This window comes from Meleagris gallopavo, chromosome 8 (genome assembly GCF_905368555.1).
Source record: "Meleagris gallopavo chromosome 8, MGAL_WU_HG_1.1, whole genome shotgun sequence".
Lineage (NCBI taxonomy): Eukaryota > Metazoa > Chordata > Aves > Galliformes > Phasianidae > Meleagris > Meleagris gallopavo.
The window spans coordinates 4,688,414-4,708,973 of record NC_139411.1 but is presented as its reverse complement, the minus strand read 5'-3'; the positions used below and the strand labels follow the sequence as shown (position 1 = coordinate 4,708,973).

The window sequence follows — 20,560 nt, the reverse complement described above, 5'->3', positions numbered from 1 at the left end:
GGCATCAAGGCAAGTGCAGTGACTTCGCCAAATGACTCCTGCAAGTTCAAACTGTCTCGCAGTTGTGCAGAGGTCGATTTTGTTGGGCAGGATTGCTCTGTGGTCCACAGTTAATTGTTACCTTTTGGTCCTTTTATTTGATGCTCTCCAGATGTCCTTGCAAGCAGATGTGAAAATGTTTCCAGAGACAGAGTTAATTGCAAGGACTCCCTTCCAGTTGGAGATAGTTGTGCTAGGTGAATTGTTTAGAAATATCTTCATCCTGAAAAAAGTTCGTTTTCTAAAGCTAAGGCTGATACTTTTTGCTAATGCCAGGCTTGCTTGGCCCTTTACAAAAGTAATATTATCATGCCCATAAAGAATTTATTTTCTAGGCATGAAAAAATCAAGAAGAAGGATCCAAAACACATATTTGCTTCTGAAGAGATGAGCGGGGAGGTTCGCTTCAGTACTCATTTGCCACAGCCTCACAGCATCTGTAGGTAAGTGTGACGATGTGATTATATGTGATAATCTTTGGCTCATTTTTTAAATGGAGGGGTCCTTCTTTCTCCTAAATGCTGTCTCAATCTGTAAGCAAGCTATTATTTGCGGTTATGGAATAGCTTGTAGCCCAATGGCTCTTTATGGAACTTTGGACTCTTCACTGAGAGAGATGACTTCATTAATATCTACCTGAAAATTTGATGGTACTGAATCCATATATAAACCATATATATAAACCAAGTCATAAACGATTCTAGTGTAACTTTAGTCACAGGGAGCTTAAATTAGCTGCTTCATGAAAGCAAAATCATCTAGTATTTCCATTGGAAAATACTGCAGCAAGAACAGCCAAGGCCTCAGAGATGGTCAGAGCCTGCTGAATAGAGCGTACAAGAAGTTGCTGAAGCTTGAAGCATCAGATTTTGTCTCCCACTATCTAGTGGGGTGCTACAGAAACAACAGATCCAGACTCTTTACAGAGAGGCAGAGTGGAAGGACCAAGGGCCGCAGCACAGGTGCTTAAAGGAAAATGGTATTTGGAGATAGGGGGGAAAAAAAAAAAAAAAAGCTTCCTGAAGCTAGTGGTGCATCCCTGAGTGGGGATTCTCAGTGCTCAAGGACTGCCTGGACATGATCCTGAGCACCCTGCTGGATCCATGGCATTGGCTCTGTCAGGAGCAAGAGCTAGACTATGAGGCCTCCAGGAATGCCTCCCATCCGTACTAGTTGATCTGTACTACATCAGAAGTCAGAGTGATTATCTGTCACTTATCTGATGACACAAATGCTAAATACGTCTAGCAGTTGCAGCATAACGCATTGACACTGGAGGGTTTCAACTGAAGCTGAGTATCAAATATAGCTAGTTCAGAGCCAGAGCTTTGAGCTTTTTGCACTGTGTAGTGCCTTTTACCACATTACGGATAATAAACTTACGTGCTTTTGATGTGGATAAACATGGGAGAGAGCTTTGTGGGAGATGAAGGGACATGGCCATTTTTCAGCTATCTGTGGGGACAGGACAAGGGGAAATGGCCATAGACTGGAGCACAGGAAGTTCCACAGCAATGTGCATAAGAACTTGTTCACAGTGAGGGTTACGGAGCCCTGGGACGGGCTGCTCGGAGAGGTGGTGAGTCTCCTCTGGAGATACTCAAGACCCATCTGGACGCCTACCTGCGCAGGCTGCTGCAGGGGTCCTGCTTTGTAGCAGGGCTGAACTCGCCAATCTCTAGAGTTCCCTTCCAGCCCCTACAATTCTGTAATTCTTCCAAGCAGCTCTGCAGCATGATGATGGTTGTTCTGTAGACAGAGCTTTGCTTTTTAAGACTCTGGTTTACTAAGTGAACTTAGTGTATTAGAATATCCGCCTTCTCATGGTTCCTCTGTTTTGAAATTCATTATTATTGTTGTTTAGTTTAATTGTAGAACCGATGGAAAGTTGGTTGCAACTGATGCTGAATTGGGACCCAGAACAGAGGGGTGGAGGTTTAGATCCTGAAACCAATTGTCCAAAGTGCTTCCTAATTATGGATCACATACTGAATTTGAAGGTGAGTGTAGTTTTACTGGGCTCAGTAGAAACATTTCAGAGAACAGGAATTGTGCTCAATACAGCAAAGCTATAATTCAGGCATCATCTAGCTTCTGGGTTTTGAGGAATCTTTTTGCTGGTGTTGGAAATTATTTGTGTATACAGCCTGTCTAGCACATATCTGAGGACAGAACATCATATGCTAAATTAATCTCTAGCTTTCTTCTTGTAGCAGAAGAATGATCCTATATTCCTGCCTATTCCTATATCTTAGTAAGGACTCAGCAAGCTCAAGTGACTGTTCAGTATTTGATAATGACTGTTAATTTTGAACTGTATTACTGATACAGCGACTCCAGTTTTGTGTACTAGTAGGAGATCAGAGGTTGTATTCACTTGCCTGTTCCCCTTCAAGTTATTAATTAACTGCTGAAGTGAGACTAACTGAGGCAAAAGTTCATGGAAGCCAGAGAATAACCTGAAAGAATTCCAAAGGAATTAGAGACAGAAACACAAAACATTGTGGCGATAATTGGGACTTGTCACAATCTGCATATTGTGATGTGGTTTGAGACCTACAGTTTCCACCCAGATACAGTAAAAACAGAGCAAGCCATGAGAGCAGTGAGAAGATAGGTGGAGGTATGTCACAGTTGTTTTATATGGAGGAATTAGGCTCCCCTTCTTGAAAGCAGTGCTGGCTACTTCAGAGATGACAGACTTGAGATGGCCTCTGTGCTAGCTCGTTGCTATTCTTTTGGTGTAATGAAGCTGCAGTGTGGCTTATGGAGCTGTAAGGGAGTTTGGTCATAGTTTTCTGATATTGAGTTAAAAGTTACAGGTCTGAATTTTATGGTGTGGGGCTTTACACCTGCACTTAATTATTGTAGTCACTAAAACTTTATGGTTTATGGTTATGTACACCCTTCAAGGCTATTATGTGCATTGTCTTGGATAGCCAGTGACCTGTAACTAATTTGCACTCTTTTTTACAGATAGTGCACATCCTAAATATGACCTCTGCCAAGATTGTTTCATTTCTCTTGCATCCTGAGGAAAGTCTTCATTCCCTTCAGATTCGAATTGAGTTTGAAACTGGAATAAGCACTGGAAATCAGGAACTACTCTTGGAAACAGGAATTTGCCTAGACCCCCGGAAACCTGCTTCCCAGTGTGTTATTGATGGCGTAGTAAGAATGATTCTGTTCATTTAAAGTCTTTCCCATTCTTAGGGAATTTGAAGTCTTAAGGAAGATTAATTGCTTTGATCTCATCTCACTTGAGACAATTTATTCTGTGTAGCCTGATTTTCTTGGATAACATAGGTTCCTATGGTCATATTCCAACTAAATCTTTAAAGTAACTTGCTAGTAAAGGGTCCTGTGCTTCTGTAGAATTCTGTCAAAATCAATTTTTTAAGGCATCAGATATGAAGAGGTTCTGATAACAATAACGAGTTCGTTTTGTAACCAGATTTTCTCTTGTTTGTGCAGAGGGGCTGGGATAGCTATATGGTCTACTTGTTTGATAAAAGCAAAACTGTCTATGATGGACCCTTTGCTTCTCGGAGTCTGTCTGAATGTGTAAATTATATTGGTAAGTATGCTGGAGGACACCTTGGACCATTGGAAGCATTACTTCTTGTTTAACGTGGAAGTAGGTTTGCCTTACTAATCTCTGTGTGTATCTTGAAGGGCGGCCTCTGACTCAGAGGACCATTTAAGAACCTGTAGCACCCTAGGAAAATGTTATCTACAGTATTATCTCCACATTTTATAGATTTAACAGTTAAAGCATCTGTTGCTTACTCTTTTGGAACTCTTCTGTAGAGCTTTGGTAGCTTGAGCAAGTGCTTTAGGCGCAGAATTAATGGATAAAACAAACCATGGGTCCTGTCTTTTCTCACAATTCACATAGTGTTATGCCATATCTTTTATTGCCAGTAGCCAAAATGCTCAAAGAAATCAGAACATCACATAGCAAATGAGCAGTTCTTATGTGTCTTGATCTGTTAGTTTAGGTACCTGAAGCAGGAGTGGGGAATGTTGTAAGCACTACTTTTCTAGAGTTGTTCTTCCATTTAGGTGCAATTGTGTTTTTCTTGTATTCAGTACAGGATAGTAAAATCCAACTACCAATTCCTCAGCTCCGCAAGGTATGGGCAGAAGCAGTTCACTACGTCATTGGGCTAAAAGAAGATTACAGCAGGCTTTTCCAGGGCCAGAGAGCTGCCATGTAAGTTGTTCTTATTCAGAAGATTCAGTATTATGCAAACACAGAGACTGACTAGAAGCATGCAGCTCAGAGGACTCCTGATTGCTAAAAGTTTTATAGCTCTCTGCTCTTCTATACTTCTGTATAGTCAATGGATATACAGATAGTGTGTGTATATATCCAGGAGCTTGGCTAATATAATTTATATTGGAGTAATGAGAGAAAGTCACTCACCCTATCCTGGGCTCGCAAGATGAACTCCAATGGAGCGGATCTCCAGAGAAATCCTTCCCCACTGGCAGTCAGCTCTTAAATGGCTCTAGGAGAGGTGGAGCCAGGTTCCACCCCTTCCTGCAGCACAGGTGAATTGCCTTCAGCTGTGCTCCCGTGGCTGACTCATTGCTCACCTCAGGTGATCAATCAGAGGTTCAGGCCGTGATTCAGCAGCCCCCTACAACTTCTACACTATGAAGTGTGTTTGGGCTGGGAACTTAAACCACTCCGTTAATTCTATTTCATAGTGCCTGATGTTGATAACAATTGAAAAAATTTGAATGCAGTCACAGATTTGCAGAATATCCAAGGTTGTCAGAGACCTCTGGAGGTCATCTGGTTCAATCCTTTCTTACACAGCATGTCCAGAACTATGTACAGATGGCTCTGGAATATCTCTGAAGATGATGACTCTGCAGCCTTTCTGGGCAGCCTGTGCCAGTGCTCATTGAACAGTTCAGATTTAAAGAAAGCGTTTCCTGATGTTCACATGGAACCTCGGACATTTCAGTTTTGGCCCATTGCCTGTTGTCATGTCACTGAGAACCACTGAAACGAGCCTCCTTCTTTAAACTTTCTTTCAAATATTTACATATACTGATGCCCATTCAGCTTCTTCTACTTGCTCATCCTCCTATGAATGATTTTCCAGAACCTTAGTTATCTTTGTTGCCCTTAGTTGAACTCCCTCCAGTATGTCCATGTCTCTCTTGCACTGGTGAGCCCAGAACTGGGCTCTGTCCTCCAGAAGTGGCTTCACCAGTGCTAACGTGAGGGGATTGATCAGCTCAAGCTGCTGGCAGCGCTGCCCATAGTACAGCCCAAGGAATTTGTTTCACAAGTGGTAGAATCAGGGAAACTGTTTGCTGTGTTTGCAGAGTTTTATCCTTGTGACTGACTGGCAGCAAATGGGCAGTATTATGTGCCTCAGACAGTAAAAAAAGATGACAGCATTCACCAGGGGCCACACTACAGGAGCCTGTGTATGCTAAAAATAGTCCCTGTTGCAAAGGTTGCTTAATGGACACACACACACACACAAAGAAAAAAAAAAATAAGGAAATGAGAAAAGAATTGCTCTTTTGCTTGTTGAGGACATGCATATTCTGAGGGTGAAATGGAGTCTGTGACCCCACTGACATTCCCTGTTCTAAACATCTCGCTATTTCCTTTCCTTACCATGTTTTTCCTTCAGTGACAGCTTCTGCTGACCACGTAAATCCACATACACTTTTCAGCTAATGTGATGTTCTTCTTTCATTTGTTAGGCTGAGTCTCCTTCGGTATAATGCCAACCTAATCAAAATGAAAAACAATATGGTATCAGCATCTCAGCAACTGAAAGCAAAGCTGGAATTCTTTCACCAGAGCATTCGCCTTGACCTGGAGAGATACAGCGACCAGATGGCTTATGGCATATGTACATATTTTTGTAATATTTTCCTGGGTGCCTTGTCTGATTTTCTAAAAGATTGGGCTGACTGTGAACCACTGTGGGTGGGAATTACCTTAAAAGAAAATGTATGCAGGAGCTGCCATTGTGTTTCTCAGCATCTTTATGGTTTGTTTTTTTTTTTTTCTCTGGGGGAAGGAGAGGAATTTGGCACAAACAAAACAGGATGTTAATAAGTATAAGATGTCTCCATAACTGCAGGCATAGGAATACACATCAGCTGTTCCCCATTAAGCACAGCTGGGTCATGGCTCCTCCTTAGAGATTCAACCTAATTCTCATTGTCTTTAAATTCAACTGATGCATGCATAGCTTGTGTCATGCTTTATTTTCATCATCTGTAGCTTTTTAAACGTTAACAAATCTTTTCTCTTAAGCTTCAGAAAAGATGCTGAAAGCATGGAAGGAGATGGAAGAGAAGGCCTCTCAGTGTGCCCAGGTATGCACCAAGTTGTTTGAATCTAGTGGTTTGAGCAAAACCAATGCAAAATTCACTAGACTCTGTTTATATAGGAGAGTAGGCTGTAGAGAAATGTTGTTTACGCCAAAAAGGAGTGGTGTTGCCAAGAGTCTTTGTATATCAATGGATATACAGATGGTATATAGTCAACGGATATACAGATTTTATATATATATATAAATAAAATTCAGGAGCTTGGCTAATATAATTTTTATTGGAGTAATGAGAGAAAATCACTCACCCTATCCTGGGCTCGCGAGATGAACTCCAATGGAGCAGATCTCCAGAGAGATCCTTCCTGCTGGCAGTCAGCTCTTAAATGGCTCTAGGAGAGGTGCAGCCAGGCTCCATCCCTTCCTGCAGCACAGGTGATTTGCCTTCAGCTGTGCTCCTGTAGCTGACTCATTGCTCACCTCAGGTGATCAATCAGAGGTTTAGGCCATGATCCAGCAGCCCCATACACTCCACCCCTTCACGGCATGAACCAATGATTAGGTTGACTAAAAGGGTGAGCTTTCCCTAATACAGAAATCCAATACACCGCGATGCTTATACAGTTTAATTGCGATACACGTTGGTAAATTTCAAGATGAATGACAATTGGTGAAAGTTGACATCCTTCTGTGGGCCAGCGCTCGATGATGTTACTGGAGGCATGCAGTCGTGCGGTGCCGGTCCATCCTATGTTCCATCAGTCCCATGTACACCATCACCGGGTGTTACACATGATCTGAAAGCAACACTGGAATGTTTTATTGACATTACATTCCTTCTGGTGATCCTGAAGGCTCAAAGACTCACAGGGAGAAATACAGATGTTTCAGAGGTACCAAGAGGGGAAGGTCTGCCCTTCAGGGCAAAATACAGGCCGTGTTTCTATCCTGTGTCAACACTTCCGCTTGTACAGGGGCACGTCCTGGCCGCGTGTACCACACTTTCTGGCCGGATGTTTGCGGCTGCATATAATATCAGGCACCAAAGGAGGTGTCCTGATCTGCCATAGGGACATGATGGGAGTCCCTTTAGCAATGAAAATCGGAGTGTTGACCACAACATCAGTAGGCCATGTACCTATTACTGGAGGGACTACTGAGCCTCCCACCTCCAACAATCTCCCCCAGGGTGCAAGTAGGCCACACCACTTGGGTCCTACCTGCACCTTCCATGGCCATTTTATTCTGTGGGTGCCAGGATCTAAGTTCTCAGGGGCAGGGAGCAGAAGATTATTTTCATTACCAATCTGGGGTCTTAACTGATGATCAGTGTCTGTATTATGGATCCTAAACGGGGTGGCCCATGTTGTCGGCAACATTCTCAGGGAACTGGGTCTAGCATCTCGGAGTCTTTCATCCAGGTCTCAAAAGGTTTCATACAGTCTCTTTGTCCACCCCTGCAGGGACTGTGAGTTTGTCTTCAGGGCAGCCTTAAGAATACCATTATTACGTTCGATGAGGCCTGCCCCCATCGGATTATATATGGCAGGTGGAATTGCCATTTGATGTTGTTTTCTTCTGCCCGGCATTGTATCAGTGCACCAGTAAAATGAGTTCCTTGGTCGCTCTCGATGACTTGAGGTGTCCCGTAAGCAGGCATCAGTTTTGTGAGTGCCTTGATGGTATATGCCTGGTTTGCTTTCAGCACTGGATTGGCCTGCAGTAGCCCACTTGCAGCGTCGACGCAGGTCAGGGCGTATCTGGCCCCCTCAGACTGAGGAAGGGGTCCGATGTAATCAACCTGCCATCGCTGGAGAGGATTATGTCCTCTAGCAAGATGGGCTGTTGTTTCGGGCAACGGTCTCGGTCTCTTCTTGGAGCAAACGTTGCAATCCCGGCATGCCTGGACGATGTCAGGTAGCTGTATGGGCAGTCCCCAAGCTTGAGCAGCTGCCCACATTGTCTTTTGTCCCACATGCCGTAGCTTCTGATGTAATCAATGGGCGATGTTCTCGGATGGTGAATTCTCAATCCATCAAATTTGGGCCAGCGTGTCAGCTTCATCGTTTCCCGGTGACTGTAGGGGCTGATGACCAGAAACATGGTAGACACGTACAGTCCTGTGTTTGACTGTATTCCATATGTCTAACCACATGTCCTTGCCCCAGATCGGCCAGGCATGGATAGTCCATTCTTGGGTGGCCCACTGTGCAATCCACAGAGCGAGCTCCCGGTACACAGCCCAACTATGCATACAGATGTTCAGGATGCCATCACCGAGTTCCTTAGTTATAACCATTCACACGGCTCGCAGTTCTGCCCATTGGCTGCTCTGACCATCCCCCTCATCAAACCAGATTGTCTCAGTAGAAGGATGATATGCTATTGCTCTCCACTCGCTCGGGTTGCCCTTGCTGGATCCATCTGTGTACCAGACATCTTCAGGGATAGGATATTTTCCCTCCTCAGCGGGACTCTTCTGCGGTGGAGCGACCAGTATTCCTTTCGGTGCATCAATGTGATATGTTATTGGCCCTAGGATCTTCTGAAGTTCTTCTTTCAGAGGGGATGAAGACAGACTACTCCTTTGGCTGAGATGGGCGACCGACCCATCGTGCTACTGTTTATGCTTGGGCCACCCCTGTCTTAGGAAGGTGGGTCAGATCTTTTACCCACCCCTGAATCATCAGAGTGGTCTTGACTATAACTTCAGCCGTTTGAGTTATCTGCTCTACTGCCTGCAGTGCCGAATAGGCAGCCAATAACTGTTTTTCAATCATACTGTATCTCTCTTCTGCTCCATGCCAAACCTGAGACCAGAAACCAATGGGGGTCCGAACAGAACTCTGGCATTGCCACAGGCCCCAACCAAAGCCATCTTGAGTGATGTGAACATCTAACTTGGCTGGGAGGGTAGGATCAAATATACCCAATGCCTGGGCTTGTTTAACTGCCTGTTTTGCCTGTTGAAAAGCGTCCTGTTCTGTTTTCCCCCAGTCCCAAAGCTGCCCCTTTTTTGTGAGTCTATACAGTGGCCTTAGCAGCTGCGCTAGGTGAGGTATAAAAGAACGCCGATAACCCAATACACCTAGAAACTCTTGCAGCTGCTTCGATGTTGTAGGGACTGGGAACGCCTGAACCTTATCTATGACAGCACTGGGCAGTACTTTGGTCTTTCCCCCAGGAATTTTACAGACAGGCCCGGACCTTGCACCTTTTGGGGATTTATAGCCCGTCCCCTCTGTTGTAAATAGGCGGTTAATGAATCCGCCACCTGTCCTACTGCCTTCAGTGAGTCGGATGTCAGCAGGAGATCATCAGTATAGTGATACAATTTAACATCCATTTTTTTTCCAATCGGCCAGGTCACATGCCACTAGATTATGACAATACGTTGGTGAATGCACGTACCCCTGTGGTAGGACCTGAAAGGTCCACTGCCTGCCTCCCCATGTGAATGCAAACTGATCTTGCGATTCTTCAGTAATTGGGATACTGAAGAATGCATTTGCTAAATCTAGGGCATAACGATAGGTTTTTATCTCCCTACTCAATATGTCCATTAGGGAAGCAATACTGGGTACAGCTGCATGAATGGGCAGCCTGACCTTATTTAATTCCCTGTAATCTACTGTCATTCTCCATGTGCTATCCGACTTTCGCACTGGCCATATGGGGGAATTATATGGGCTGTGGGCAGGTCTTAATAATGCCCACTTTTTCTATTTCCTGCACCTTTTTTGATATTTCGTCCTGCCCACCCGGGAGTCTATACTATAGTCTCACATTAGTAATCCGGCACGGTTTCAGCAGGCAAATTGGCCCATTTCGCACGGCCTCTTAATATTACCTGCACCACCCAGATACTAACACATCTCTGTTAAAGTCTGAACTCTCCCATGGTTGTCTGGAGAGCCAGACCGCATAGAATATCTATGCCCAAGATGTATTCCTGGACTGGGACAATAGATACCTTATACTACCGGGGTGGGAGACACCCAACCCCCAATTTTAACCATGTTTGGGTGACAGGAATAGTTTGTCCCCCAAAACTACCAATCATCACTCTGTTCCCATGAAATTTGTTTGGATCTCCGTAAAGGATTGATGTTTCTGCTCCAGTGTCCACTAATGCCATAACTCTCTGAATATTTTTTCGGGACCAATAAATCGTTAATTCTACATAGGGCCTCCGGTCCCGTCTGGAGGCCCTAGGGGGACTAACATCCCCTGTCACGCCATGAACTGTGCTAGGGCCAATTCTTTTGCTGCTGATGGCTCAGGCATCGTGGCCCGAGACACTTGGGGCGGCTTTTTTTTTCCCCTATTGGGAACAATGAAGTCTAGGTTCCATGTTGTTGTTGGTATTCTCTCTATAATTCTTCCCCTTGGTTTCTTAGGTTAGTTTTGAAATTTTTGATTGTCCTTTAGCTGTCTCCAAAGCTGGAGAAGGACATGGTTGGGCTGGCGGTCAATCTTAGCAAATTGGACCCCAGCTTGAATTAGGTCATTAAACATTTGTTTTTGGGAAACCCTTATAGGTCCCGATCGAGGAGCTCGAGTAGCCGGCATCTTGGTTTTAGTCACCGGCAGGACCTCAGCTTCTTCTAACATCCGAATGTTGCGCCTAGTCTGCAGGCGTTCTGTCTCCCCCAGATCAGCTACTATCTGAGCAGCCTGTTGAACTACGGCTTCCGAGGTCACCAGAGAATTTAATATCAAAACTAAGGTCCCATATAGGTGGAAGGGGCCTGTTGTAAAATTAAATCTCGCATGCCTGCTGAGAACTTGATCATATCCGGGCTATCATATGAGTCTTCATATATTGCTTCTCTCATACCTAACTCGCGAATGTAATTTTGAAGGTCCTTCATGGAGGACCATAGTCCTATGTTTAAGGGAATATCTGTTTTATTTGGCCAGACCATCCGGCATGCTGCCATTAACCAACCTATTATTGAGTGGTTTTCATTGGTATACTGGACAGCAGAGTATAGTCTCTACCTGACAGCAGGGTGTAATGTTATGGTGGCCAGCTTTGCCACTTCCAGCCCATTAACCATAACATTTTCTGCCCCTGAATCCCATAACCTGAGCAGCCATGACTCTCTCTCGGCCTCTGCTGAAATCGCTGCACCAGGTCCATTAATTCAGTTGGAGTGTATGGCCTGGCTGTCACATGCAAATGCATTTCGGCAGGGGGCCATTGGTCAGGGGGCACCCCTGCTGGTCTATCTTGTACCTTTTTTGTTCTTTGAATTATAATAGGATGGAGTTCCAGGGGATCCGCCCTAAGTGGAACCTCTAGATCTGACTTAGAACTCCTGCTTTCCTGTTGAACCAGGTCCGCTACTTCAGAGGTATGACTCATCTATTGAAATACTACGGACCTGACCTAGAGACTGTAAAATTGTTTTTTTCCCCATTAATGTATTAAGTTCTTGTTCCAATTTGTCAATATGAGCTTTTAGTAGCTAATTTTCATTTTCTAAGTTATCTGATCTTGTCTCTGCTTGATTTAAAGCATTTAACAGTGGCCATGCTACTGTGGATGCAGCTAGTTGTCTTTCTTTTGTAGTTAAGATATCTTTGTCCAGTCCCTGGAAGTATTCTGTTAAGCGTACCGGGGAAATATTCCCCAAAGTACGCAGGGGACCTCATTCCTCAATTATAGTTGCCAGTTGATAATAAGGAGATCCCAGAAACCCTGGGATCTGCCCAGTGATCATTTTATCTAGGGGAATGGTGTTCTCTCCCTTGACCCATTTATAGAAATTCCATAAGAAAGACATGATGTAATGGTTTTTGGCCTGCCTGGCTCGCCAATTGTATTATCAATGGATATACACATGGTATATAGTCAATGGATATACAGATGGTGTGTATATGTGTATATATATATCCAGGAGCTTGGCTAATATAATTTTTATTGGAGTAATGAGAGAAAGTCACTCACCCTATCCTAGGCTCACAAGATGAACTCTGATGGAGCAGATCTCCAGAGAGATCCTTCCCTACTGGCTGTCAGCTCTTAAATGGCTCTAGGAGAGGTGGAGCCAGGTTCCACCCCTTCCTGCAGCACAGGTGAATTGCCTTCACCTGTGCTCCCGTGGCTGACTCACTGCTCGCCTCAGGTGATCAATCAGAGGTTCAGGCCGTGATTCAGCAGCCCCATACAGTCTTCTACACTGGTTTTGTTGCACAGAAAAATGTACATTGCTAAAACTGAAAATAATACTCATCAGTCACTAGGCAGTGATCTGAAAATTGCAGTACTTAACTTAAGAATACAGACAAATTCCTTGCAAGTAAGCAGGCAAATTAAGTTTTGGTAAAAGAAATGAGAGTCATTCTTAAGAAATTCAGAATGGAGCTAGAACTAGTTCTTATTGGGAGTTGTTCTCTGCCCCAAGCGTGTAACGTTGCCTGGTGTTGTTATGGCCAAATTGTAGGACCTGGCATTTGGTTTTTTTGAACTTTATCCCACTGGGTCTCAACCCAGTGATCCAGCCTGTCCAGATCCCTCTGTAGGGCCTTCCTACCCCCAAGCAGATCAGTACTTCCTCCCAGCTTGATGTCACCTGCAAACTTACTGAGGGTGCACTCAATGCCCTCATCCAGGTCATCAATAAATATAATGGGCAGGACAGGCCCCATACGGACCCTTGGGGACCATCACTCATGACCAGTCACCACCTGAATTTAACTCCATTCACCACCGCTCTGTGGACCCGGCTCTCCAGCCAGTTCTTTACCCAGCAAAGAGTGTACCTGTCCAAGCCACACGATACCAGCTTTTCCAGGAGAATACTGTGGGAGACAGTGTTAAAGACTGTCCTGTGAGAAAGCCTAGCTGAAATACACCCAATACTAGAATTCTGATGTGTGTTTTTTGGGAGTATTTCAATTTTACTTCCATTGAAAGTAATAAGGAAATGGAGACCTTGTCATAGAACAGTTCTGCCTGTTGTTCTGTCCAATCCTTTACAGGGAAAAAGTAAGCTTTTAGCTGTGAAAAACTAAGGACAGAAGTAGAATGATCACAACAGTTTATTGTCAAAAGCTGCTACTACTTCATTTCTCCTGGGTACACTGAAGCCTGGGAGATAGAAGCAATTTGGAAGGGTCACAAAGAGAAAGCAGAGCATTTGCAATGTATTTCTCAGAGTAGATGTCTAAAATATCTCAGAAAGTAGTCTCTATTATGTCTGATCTATTGAAAGCTGTCAAGCTTTTCACTCACTCCTGGTCCTCAACAGGACAGGGGAGTTAATATGATAAAAAAGCTTGCTGGTTACAGTACATACAGGGAGATGGCTCACCAGTTACCATCTTCCCAGTCCTTTCAGTGGAGTGCTGGGTCTTCTCTAATGTGGTGAAGCTCTTGGTCTCTTCACACAGGGACCTCCCTTGCAGCCCTGCTACCAAAACCTTGCCATATGAACCCAATATACTCCTTGTAGGAAACAAGAAATATAAATGTGGCTGCTTGTAGCAGAATAATTGCAAGTTGTCAGCAGCTTTTTCTAGGAAATCCAGACTATCAACAAGCGTTTGCTTTGCAGAGCCTGAGGATTATGATCTATCTTCAACTCTTGCAGTCCAGATTGTAGTCACACCATGTATGTTTATCATAAATGGAAATTGATTTACTCTGTAATACACAGTGATATCTTGGACTATCCAGCAGGCAGCGTGAGCCACAGTGCTCCAGAGAGAGACCGGCAGCATTTTTCTTATGACCTCCTTTGATCACGTGGCTTCTCACTTCTTGTTTTGTTCTTTACTTGCCATCCCTTTCTGGTGTCTCATCCCATTTACATACCTTCACACCAAGTACTTCCGCAGTTTCAGTAACAAGTGTGTCAAACATTCCCTCTGCAGATCCTACAGACTCAGGTCAGAAAGGAAAAGATGAAATATCCCAGAATGCTTTCTCAGGAAGGCACTTTCTTTACCACTCACTTCTGTTGCACTCGTTCAATATCCACAGTCCATGGTTCCAAGATGGTAACTTTTGTTTTCTCAACCATGCCAGAGATCTCCAGTGTATATTGGGCACCACTTGGCTTCTCCTTGTGCTTGGAAAGGTTGTTGTTCACTGCCTTTTCTGACTGTGTGAGAGGCTTGATATAAGGCTAGTATTTGTGTACTGCTTTGAGGAAGATGTGAAATACTAGAGAAATGTTAGGCCAAAATGCATGTGGGAATGTAAAATGTGAGAGCACCTTTTATTCACGCTGTAAGAACAAGAGAAAACATCTCTGCTGCTGGAACATTTGTAGACCCAGAGCGTGTATGTGCAACATGCACTTTGAAGAGCTGTGATTAATGAAGAAGCTGATTTTTCTCATCCTTGTTGTGAATGCAAATGATATCACTGTTGAAGAGTCTTTATCTCCTAAAGTCCGCAGGGAGTCAGCCCATTGTCCAAAGAAGTATTCTGTAGATTTTTATCTTTATTCTTGCTGTCCTCCTTCAGTTTGACTTGTAACTGCATTTCCCCATAGGCTGAAGATATTGGATATCTGGATGAACAGATCATGGCTCTGCACACAGAGATTGTGGAGCTTCAGAAGAGTCCATATGCAAGGCGCCAAGGAGAAGTCATGGAGAGCTTGTAAGTTCTTTTTACTTACTGTTTTTATCGTGCATTAATGGATGTCTGAGGGATGTTTTAATCTGTTGTAATGGCTCTTTTGTCAGCGTTTTCAAAATGTGTTTCTTGGTTTTTTGCAAGCTGAGTATACAGAGCAGTCCTGCGATCAGTTTAAGATTATTCTGCTGTTAAAAGGGAAGGTCTCACCTTCTGTGGCTCTGCCTTCCTCTTGAAGATCAACTGATCATTTAGTAGCATTTTAAAGCATCTTTTGACACTGATCTGTTCAAGAATTATTAGCATTCAATCAAAGGAGCAAGCTCACCTAGCTTACCTAACCAATCCACAGCTGCATGATGGCTGGACCTCTGGAAACATGGGGAAAACAGCTGGAGCAGCCAAAACAACAAGAAGATTAAATTTGTTGATAGTAAGAGCTCTTCTAACTAACTTTGAGTATTCTGAGAAGAAGCATACGTTCTCCTGGCATGCTCTTTCCTCTCTGCAAAGCTAGGTCAACTAAGTTATATTTTGTCCATGTATAGTCACTGATACAGAACAACTGTATCAGGTTGGCCCAGGAGAGGAAGTGGTGATGGAGAGGAACTCCCTCTTGCAGCAGTAGTCCACATTCACATCATCTTAAACAACTGAAACAGATGAAATTGCCTTCTGAAGCATTGTTTGTAGCACTTTCACTACTGAAAACACAAGGCTGCATCAGCGTTTATCAAGGTGCTTCAAGTATACCCTCAGGATAGTCTAGTGCTACGAAGACAAAATTCTGTTCTTTTTCTTAACAAGGAGTGGAGAACGGATTGAGTCTCCTGTTTTTCAGTTTTTCAGGCTGTAGCAAAGCACACTGCTTAAGATTTGATGTATGCAGCCCTAAGACACAGGTGAGTCCTGTGTGGTGTGTCAGACTGGATGTGCACTGGATGCTAATGCTCTCTTTTTTCCCTGTGTAGCAGGAGAAAAGAGCACCTCTCCCCTGTCTTAGGCTGCTGCAGGACTCTCAAGACTATGAAATATGTTAGAAATGCTCACACACATAAGGAGAAGTTTGCATGATTTCTTAAAATCATATTGGGGTGATCTAGGGGCAGTTAAGGGAAGAAGTCTGGTGTAGGCCCAAGAACTAGCTAAACTGCAGCTTGTTGGAATATCTGAGAGAAATAACATAAACTTAATGGAAAGAAAATAAACACTGTCCTATTGTTTGTGCTGTAGATGTTTCTTTTCATTTGTAGAATGTCACTAAAATTGACCAGGCAACATAAGCAGAATGGGAACAAGAATTTCTGAGGCAGTTGTGCAGAAGTGCCTTTAGTTACAAAAATGAGGTTTTGCAGTTAAGGATACTACAGAAAGAAAACATAGCTGAGCCATGTGAAGGCATATGATTTTTTTTTTTTCTTTCTTTCTTTTTGAAGGGAACAGAAAGCCATAGACCTGTACAAGCAATTAAAAACAAGACCTCCAGGTATGGAAGCAGGTTGTTCAAAGGCTGCTCTGCATTTGTGCCCAACAACTAACTTTCACTAATTTTTCTCAACTCAGTTCCTGCAACCCTGAAAATACTGTTTAGGAGAAGTCAAGTCATTTTCAAGAACACTTCTTGTTGCTGAGCCAGGTGTTCTCCTGAATTCCTGTAGTACTGTTCCCCAGTCACTGGTTTGTCCTATGATTTTCACACTTGAGTATCTGCCATAAACAACTTTGTATGCCTTCTGACATTCCCTAACATTTTCTCCAAATACTACTCCTTTACTCCTCCATACTCAGGAAGAACTGCCATTCCTGTGTCATCACTCCAGCCAAATGGCAATCTTTTTTTTCTCTTAATATCTCAGTTGTTCTTGATGGAGCCTCGTGTTTGGGCATTACATGTTCCGAATGTGGTACCTGGTGAGCAAGGAAGAGTTAGTTGCTTGTGCATTTGGCAACTACCTACGGTCCTTACTGAAGCTTTTATCTGTGGCACGAAGAGATGTTTAAGAAAAGCTGTGCTTAATGAGACATTATAGCCAACCTATGAACTGTGTTTCAGTTTGTTTGCCTGCTCTTAAGTGACTTTCATTGTCTCTGGGCATAAATGAGGGGAAGTGAGTGGCTCCTCACTGAGCATTTTACTAACGATTGATGTTCCTTCCAGATCATGCCTACAGTGACAGCACAGACATGGTAAAGATTATTGTGCAGACAGTTCAGAGCCAAGACCGAGTTCTGAAGGAGCTCTTTGGCCATCTCAGGTACACTATTTGGAAAAATAAAGGCAACTTTCAGCATTTGTGTCTTTGGGTCAGAACCCAAATGTTTCATTCGCAGATAAGCACTTCTCATAGCAGTATTAATTCTTCTTTTTGTGTCTGTGTTGAATTTCCACTTTTTTCTTCTAAGACAGCTAATGCATATAGCTAGTAGCAAGTGAGAGGAAAATACAATAGCTTGTGCTGTTAGCAGCCAAGAGTTTACCTTAAAATTAGGCAGCTCTGCTCGTGCTTAAGTTGGAATTTTAATCCTTAAAAAGAATAGTGTAACAGCTGAGAAAATAACAGTGATTTGTTTATTAATTCCTCAAACAGCTCAAACAAAATAGACATTACATAGATCTCAGTAGTCAGCAAAATGTGATCTGTCCTTATTTTCAGCTGTGACTTATGGTTAATAGATCCACAGAGAAAGTCGCCAGCTTAGGTACATCAGTGTACAGAGACTCGCATAGACCAAAGAAAATTAAAATACCATGGTTGAGTTTCTATACTGTCTGTCATCATCAGGATCAATTTTTGTACCTCAGATAAGAGCTTATATTCTCGGTATTAGTACTAGTGTTGTCTGCTCACTTTTTTGAGTCTTAACCAGACAGAGAAAAATCCAGGGGTCCTTCCAGTCTTGCACGTTTTGTACCTGCAGCTACCACAGCGTTGAGCTAAGAGAAAGGGGTGTACTCACGGAGTTGAATCTTAAGATAAGGCCACTTTCAAAAAGCTCATTGCCACACAAGCTGGAATTAACTGTGTGTTTTGGTTTTGTTATAGCAAGCTCTTGGGCTGTAAGCAGAAGATTATTGACTTGCTTCCAAAGATTGAAGTGGCTCTAAATAACATCAAAGAAGCTGATAACTCAGTGATGCAGATGCAGGGCAAAAGACAAAGGGAGATATGGCATTTGCTGAAAATTGCTTGCGTAAGTAGCTTCTGGATTTTTTGCACTTCCTTCCACTGTAAGAACCAGGGGACATCAAACGAAGCTGTAAAGAAAGAAACTCAAAACAAAAAAGAGGTGCTTCCACACAATAGTTACTTTACTGTAGAGAAGGGAAGTTTGAGACGCTAAAAGTTCACACAGATTTAGAGGGACAGTAGACAGATTCATGGGAAAGAAGTCCAGTAAAAGAACTCTTGGTCCCAGAAAGTCCTTAAATGGCAAATTGCTGGAGGCTGGAATGCAGTGCATGTAACATAGAGTGACATGAGCTTCATTCTTATGTTCTCTGAGTGTATTGCAGGATGTATACTGGGATAGGTAAACTTCTGTCTGCTCTTTTAAACCTGTCATTATGTTAGTACTTCTGCAAAAGTGAAATGGGTACTTTCTTAAATAGCGTCAGGTGTTTGAAGAATACACTTGATTTTTACACATCATTTCTAGTGACTATACAGCCAAAACTATCTTAATTTCCAAGTGCCAACGTTTAAGGTCAGCTTAGGAAACATATCACAGAAAACAAGTTTCTTCTTTCTAGACTCAAAGCTCTTCTCGTTCACTGGTAAGCTCCAGCCTAGAAGGGACAGCTTCAACTCCAGCAGCCACGTGGGCTCCTCAGGGCTCCTCAGAATATGCACCTCACCCTCTTTCATCTATGGCAACTCCTGGAGATGGGTAAGAACAACAAGGAAAGGATGCTGCTGCAGAGAGAGGAGTCAGTATAACCACTGTGCACATACACTCTGAAACCATGTCTTCTGCTGATGATGTCTCCAGGGGCTCAGGGGCCCTGACCTATTTACATATCTTTACCACGTCCCACATGGATGGTGAGCTTTGGATATGCTACAAGAGAGCATTTTAGAATACTAGACTGCCTCTGAAGGCAACATTGTTCAGTTCCTGACTGGTGTTTTTTAATAACTTCCTTCTGCCCATACCACAGCTCTGCCCCAGGGCCGCAGCAAAAGGCAGACTTGGAGCCAAAATGCAGTTTCTTTTCATGCCCAAGCTCTGGTGCAGGTGCCAGATAAATCAGGCCATATTTAGTACTTCTCACAGCTTAAGTATTAAAAGTCTTAATTGAAATGGAGATCTGAAGTTGGAGTCATGAGTAATCAATGTTTTATTTCATCCCTCCAAAACAGTTTCAGTAACTCATGTTACTAAAACTCCAAAACCTCAGGAGTATGGTTAGCTCTTTCTTCACAAACCTTCATGCTCCAATCCTGAGCAAGTTCCATATACCACTCACAGGTAAAGGTTGTGACCTCCATCAGTTAGCACTGTGCACTTAATTTCTTTCATAGCTTAGCTTAGCTGAGACAAGAGAGTTGACAGGAGCTGAGGATTTTTTTTCCCTTTTCTCAGTTCAGTAGTAGTTTTAATTCCAGTCAGCCTAACAGAAGAAAAGCACCCCTCAAAGACTGCTCAACACTCAGTGTTCAGCAGTGCAGGTATTGTGGAGCAGTAGCAGGGCTTACAAGCACAAACATTTCATTTATCAACCCACTTGGCCATCTCCTTCTTTTTGGGCCTGAAGTATCTAATTTCTGAAGATACACATTTTCTAAGCGTGCTTTCACTGGAAGTCAGTTTTCTGAAACCTTTAGCTTCCTCCTTTCTGTCTGCTGCTGCAGGGCATATTCTACCTCCTAGCGATACAAGTTGATCACACTTTAATGAGTGCTTTCCTGAGGTGATTTTGTGTGGCCTCAGAGATCCTCTTCGAAATCTGGCTTCACTGTACAAGGCACTGTACAGAGAGCTGCAAGATGTAAGCCATATGGTGAATTGGCAGTGATTTCAGGCCCCTTGTACTCAGCTTATTCCCCATATTCTCACAAGGCTGAATTTCAGAGTGGTTTGTGTACTTCCTCAGTAGGGAAGGAGAACAAATGGAGGCTTGTAGGGTGAGGATCTGCTGGATGCTACCTCCAGGCGTGTTTTATGCCCTCAAAGGCAGCTCCTATAATTGCAGAGAACTGTTAGTACTTGGTGTTTCACTTTTTTTCTTCAGTGCAGAAACTACTGATGTCAGTGTTAACTTTTTTTTATATTTGTCTTGTTATGCCTTCCCTACAGGGAAAACTTTGTTGACGTGATAGAGGAGAACTTGAATTATCTTGATCGCTTTAGCAGTATGTTGCAGGAGGCAAGAGAAGAGCAGAACTGCTTGACGGTAAGCTTGTTGGTGTGTTTCTGAGGACCTGACTGTCACAGCCACAACAGAGTCCTCTGTGGGTATGGAGTACTCCTAAACCACTCCTTAATTATTTGTGATTATGTGAATTGCTGTGGTTGGCATATGATGTCTGTCACCTCCCTGGACTCTGCTAACATGCTGGTCTTCGTGGAGAGCAGCCTGCATGGAGCCCTTTTCTGGTTATTAAGTTCT

The 20,560-nt window shown here is 43.4% G+C and overlaps 1 protein-coding gene and 1 pseudogene across 3 annotated transcripts in view; one reads left to right on the top strand and one right to left on the bottom strand.

Moving 5' to 3' along the window:
* The window catches only part of CHUK (component of inhibitor of nuclear factor kappa B kinase complex), a 30,254-nt gene that overhangs the window by 7,910 nt on the left and 1,784 nt on the right, over positions 1 to 20,560 (top strand). Inside the window, exons 8-20 of one of the 3 annotated variants that reach the window (XM_085230182.1) lie at positions 375 to 482; positions 1,904 to 2,039; positions 3,016 to 3,210; positions 3,514 to 3,616; positions 4,132 to 4,255; positions 5,776 to 5,927; positions 6,338 to 6,399; positions 14,864 to 14,973; positions 16,386 to 16,435; positions 17,108 to 17,204; positions 17,994 to 18,141; positions 18,701 to 18,837; positions 20,248 to 20,344. In XM_085230182.1, coding sequence (XP_085086308.1) covers positions 375 to 482; positions 1,904 to 2,039; positions 3,016 to 3,210; positions 3,514 to 3,616; positions 4,132 to 4,255; positions 5,776 to 5,927; positions 6,338 to 6,399; positions 14,864 to 14,973; positions 16,386 to 16,435; positions 17,108 to 17,204; positions 17,994 to 18,141; positions 18,701 to 18,837; positions 20,248 to 20,344 — 1,519 coding nt within the window. Of the gene's footprint in view, positions 1 to 374; positions 483 to 1,903; positions 2,040 to 3,015; positions 3,211 to 3,513; positions 3,617 to 4,131; positions 4,256 to 5,775; positions 5,928 to 6,337; positions 6,400 to 14,863; positions 14,974 to 15,790; positions 15,852 to 16,385; positions 16,436 to 17,107; positions 17,205 to 17,993; positions 18,142 to 18,700; positions 18,838 to 20,247; positions 20,345 to 20,560 lie in introns of those variants that run through there. The other 2 variants (XR_014884905.1, XR_014884906.1) reach the window with 2 other exon arrangements.
* Positions 6,404 to 14,868, bottom strand: LOC146543839 (uncharacterized; annotated as a pseudogene).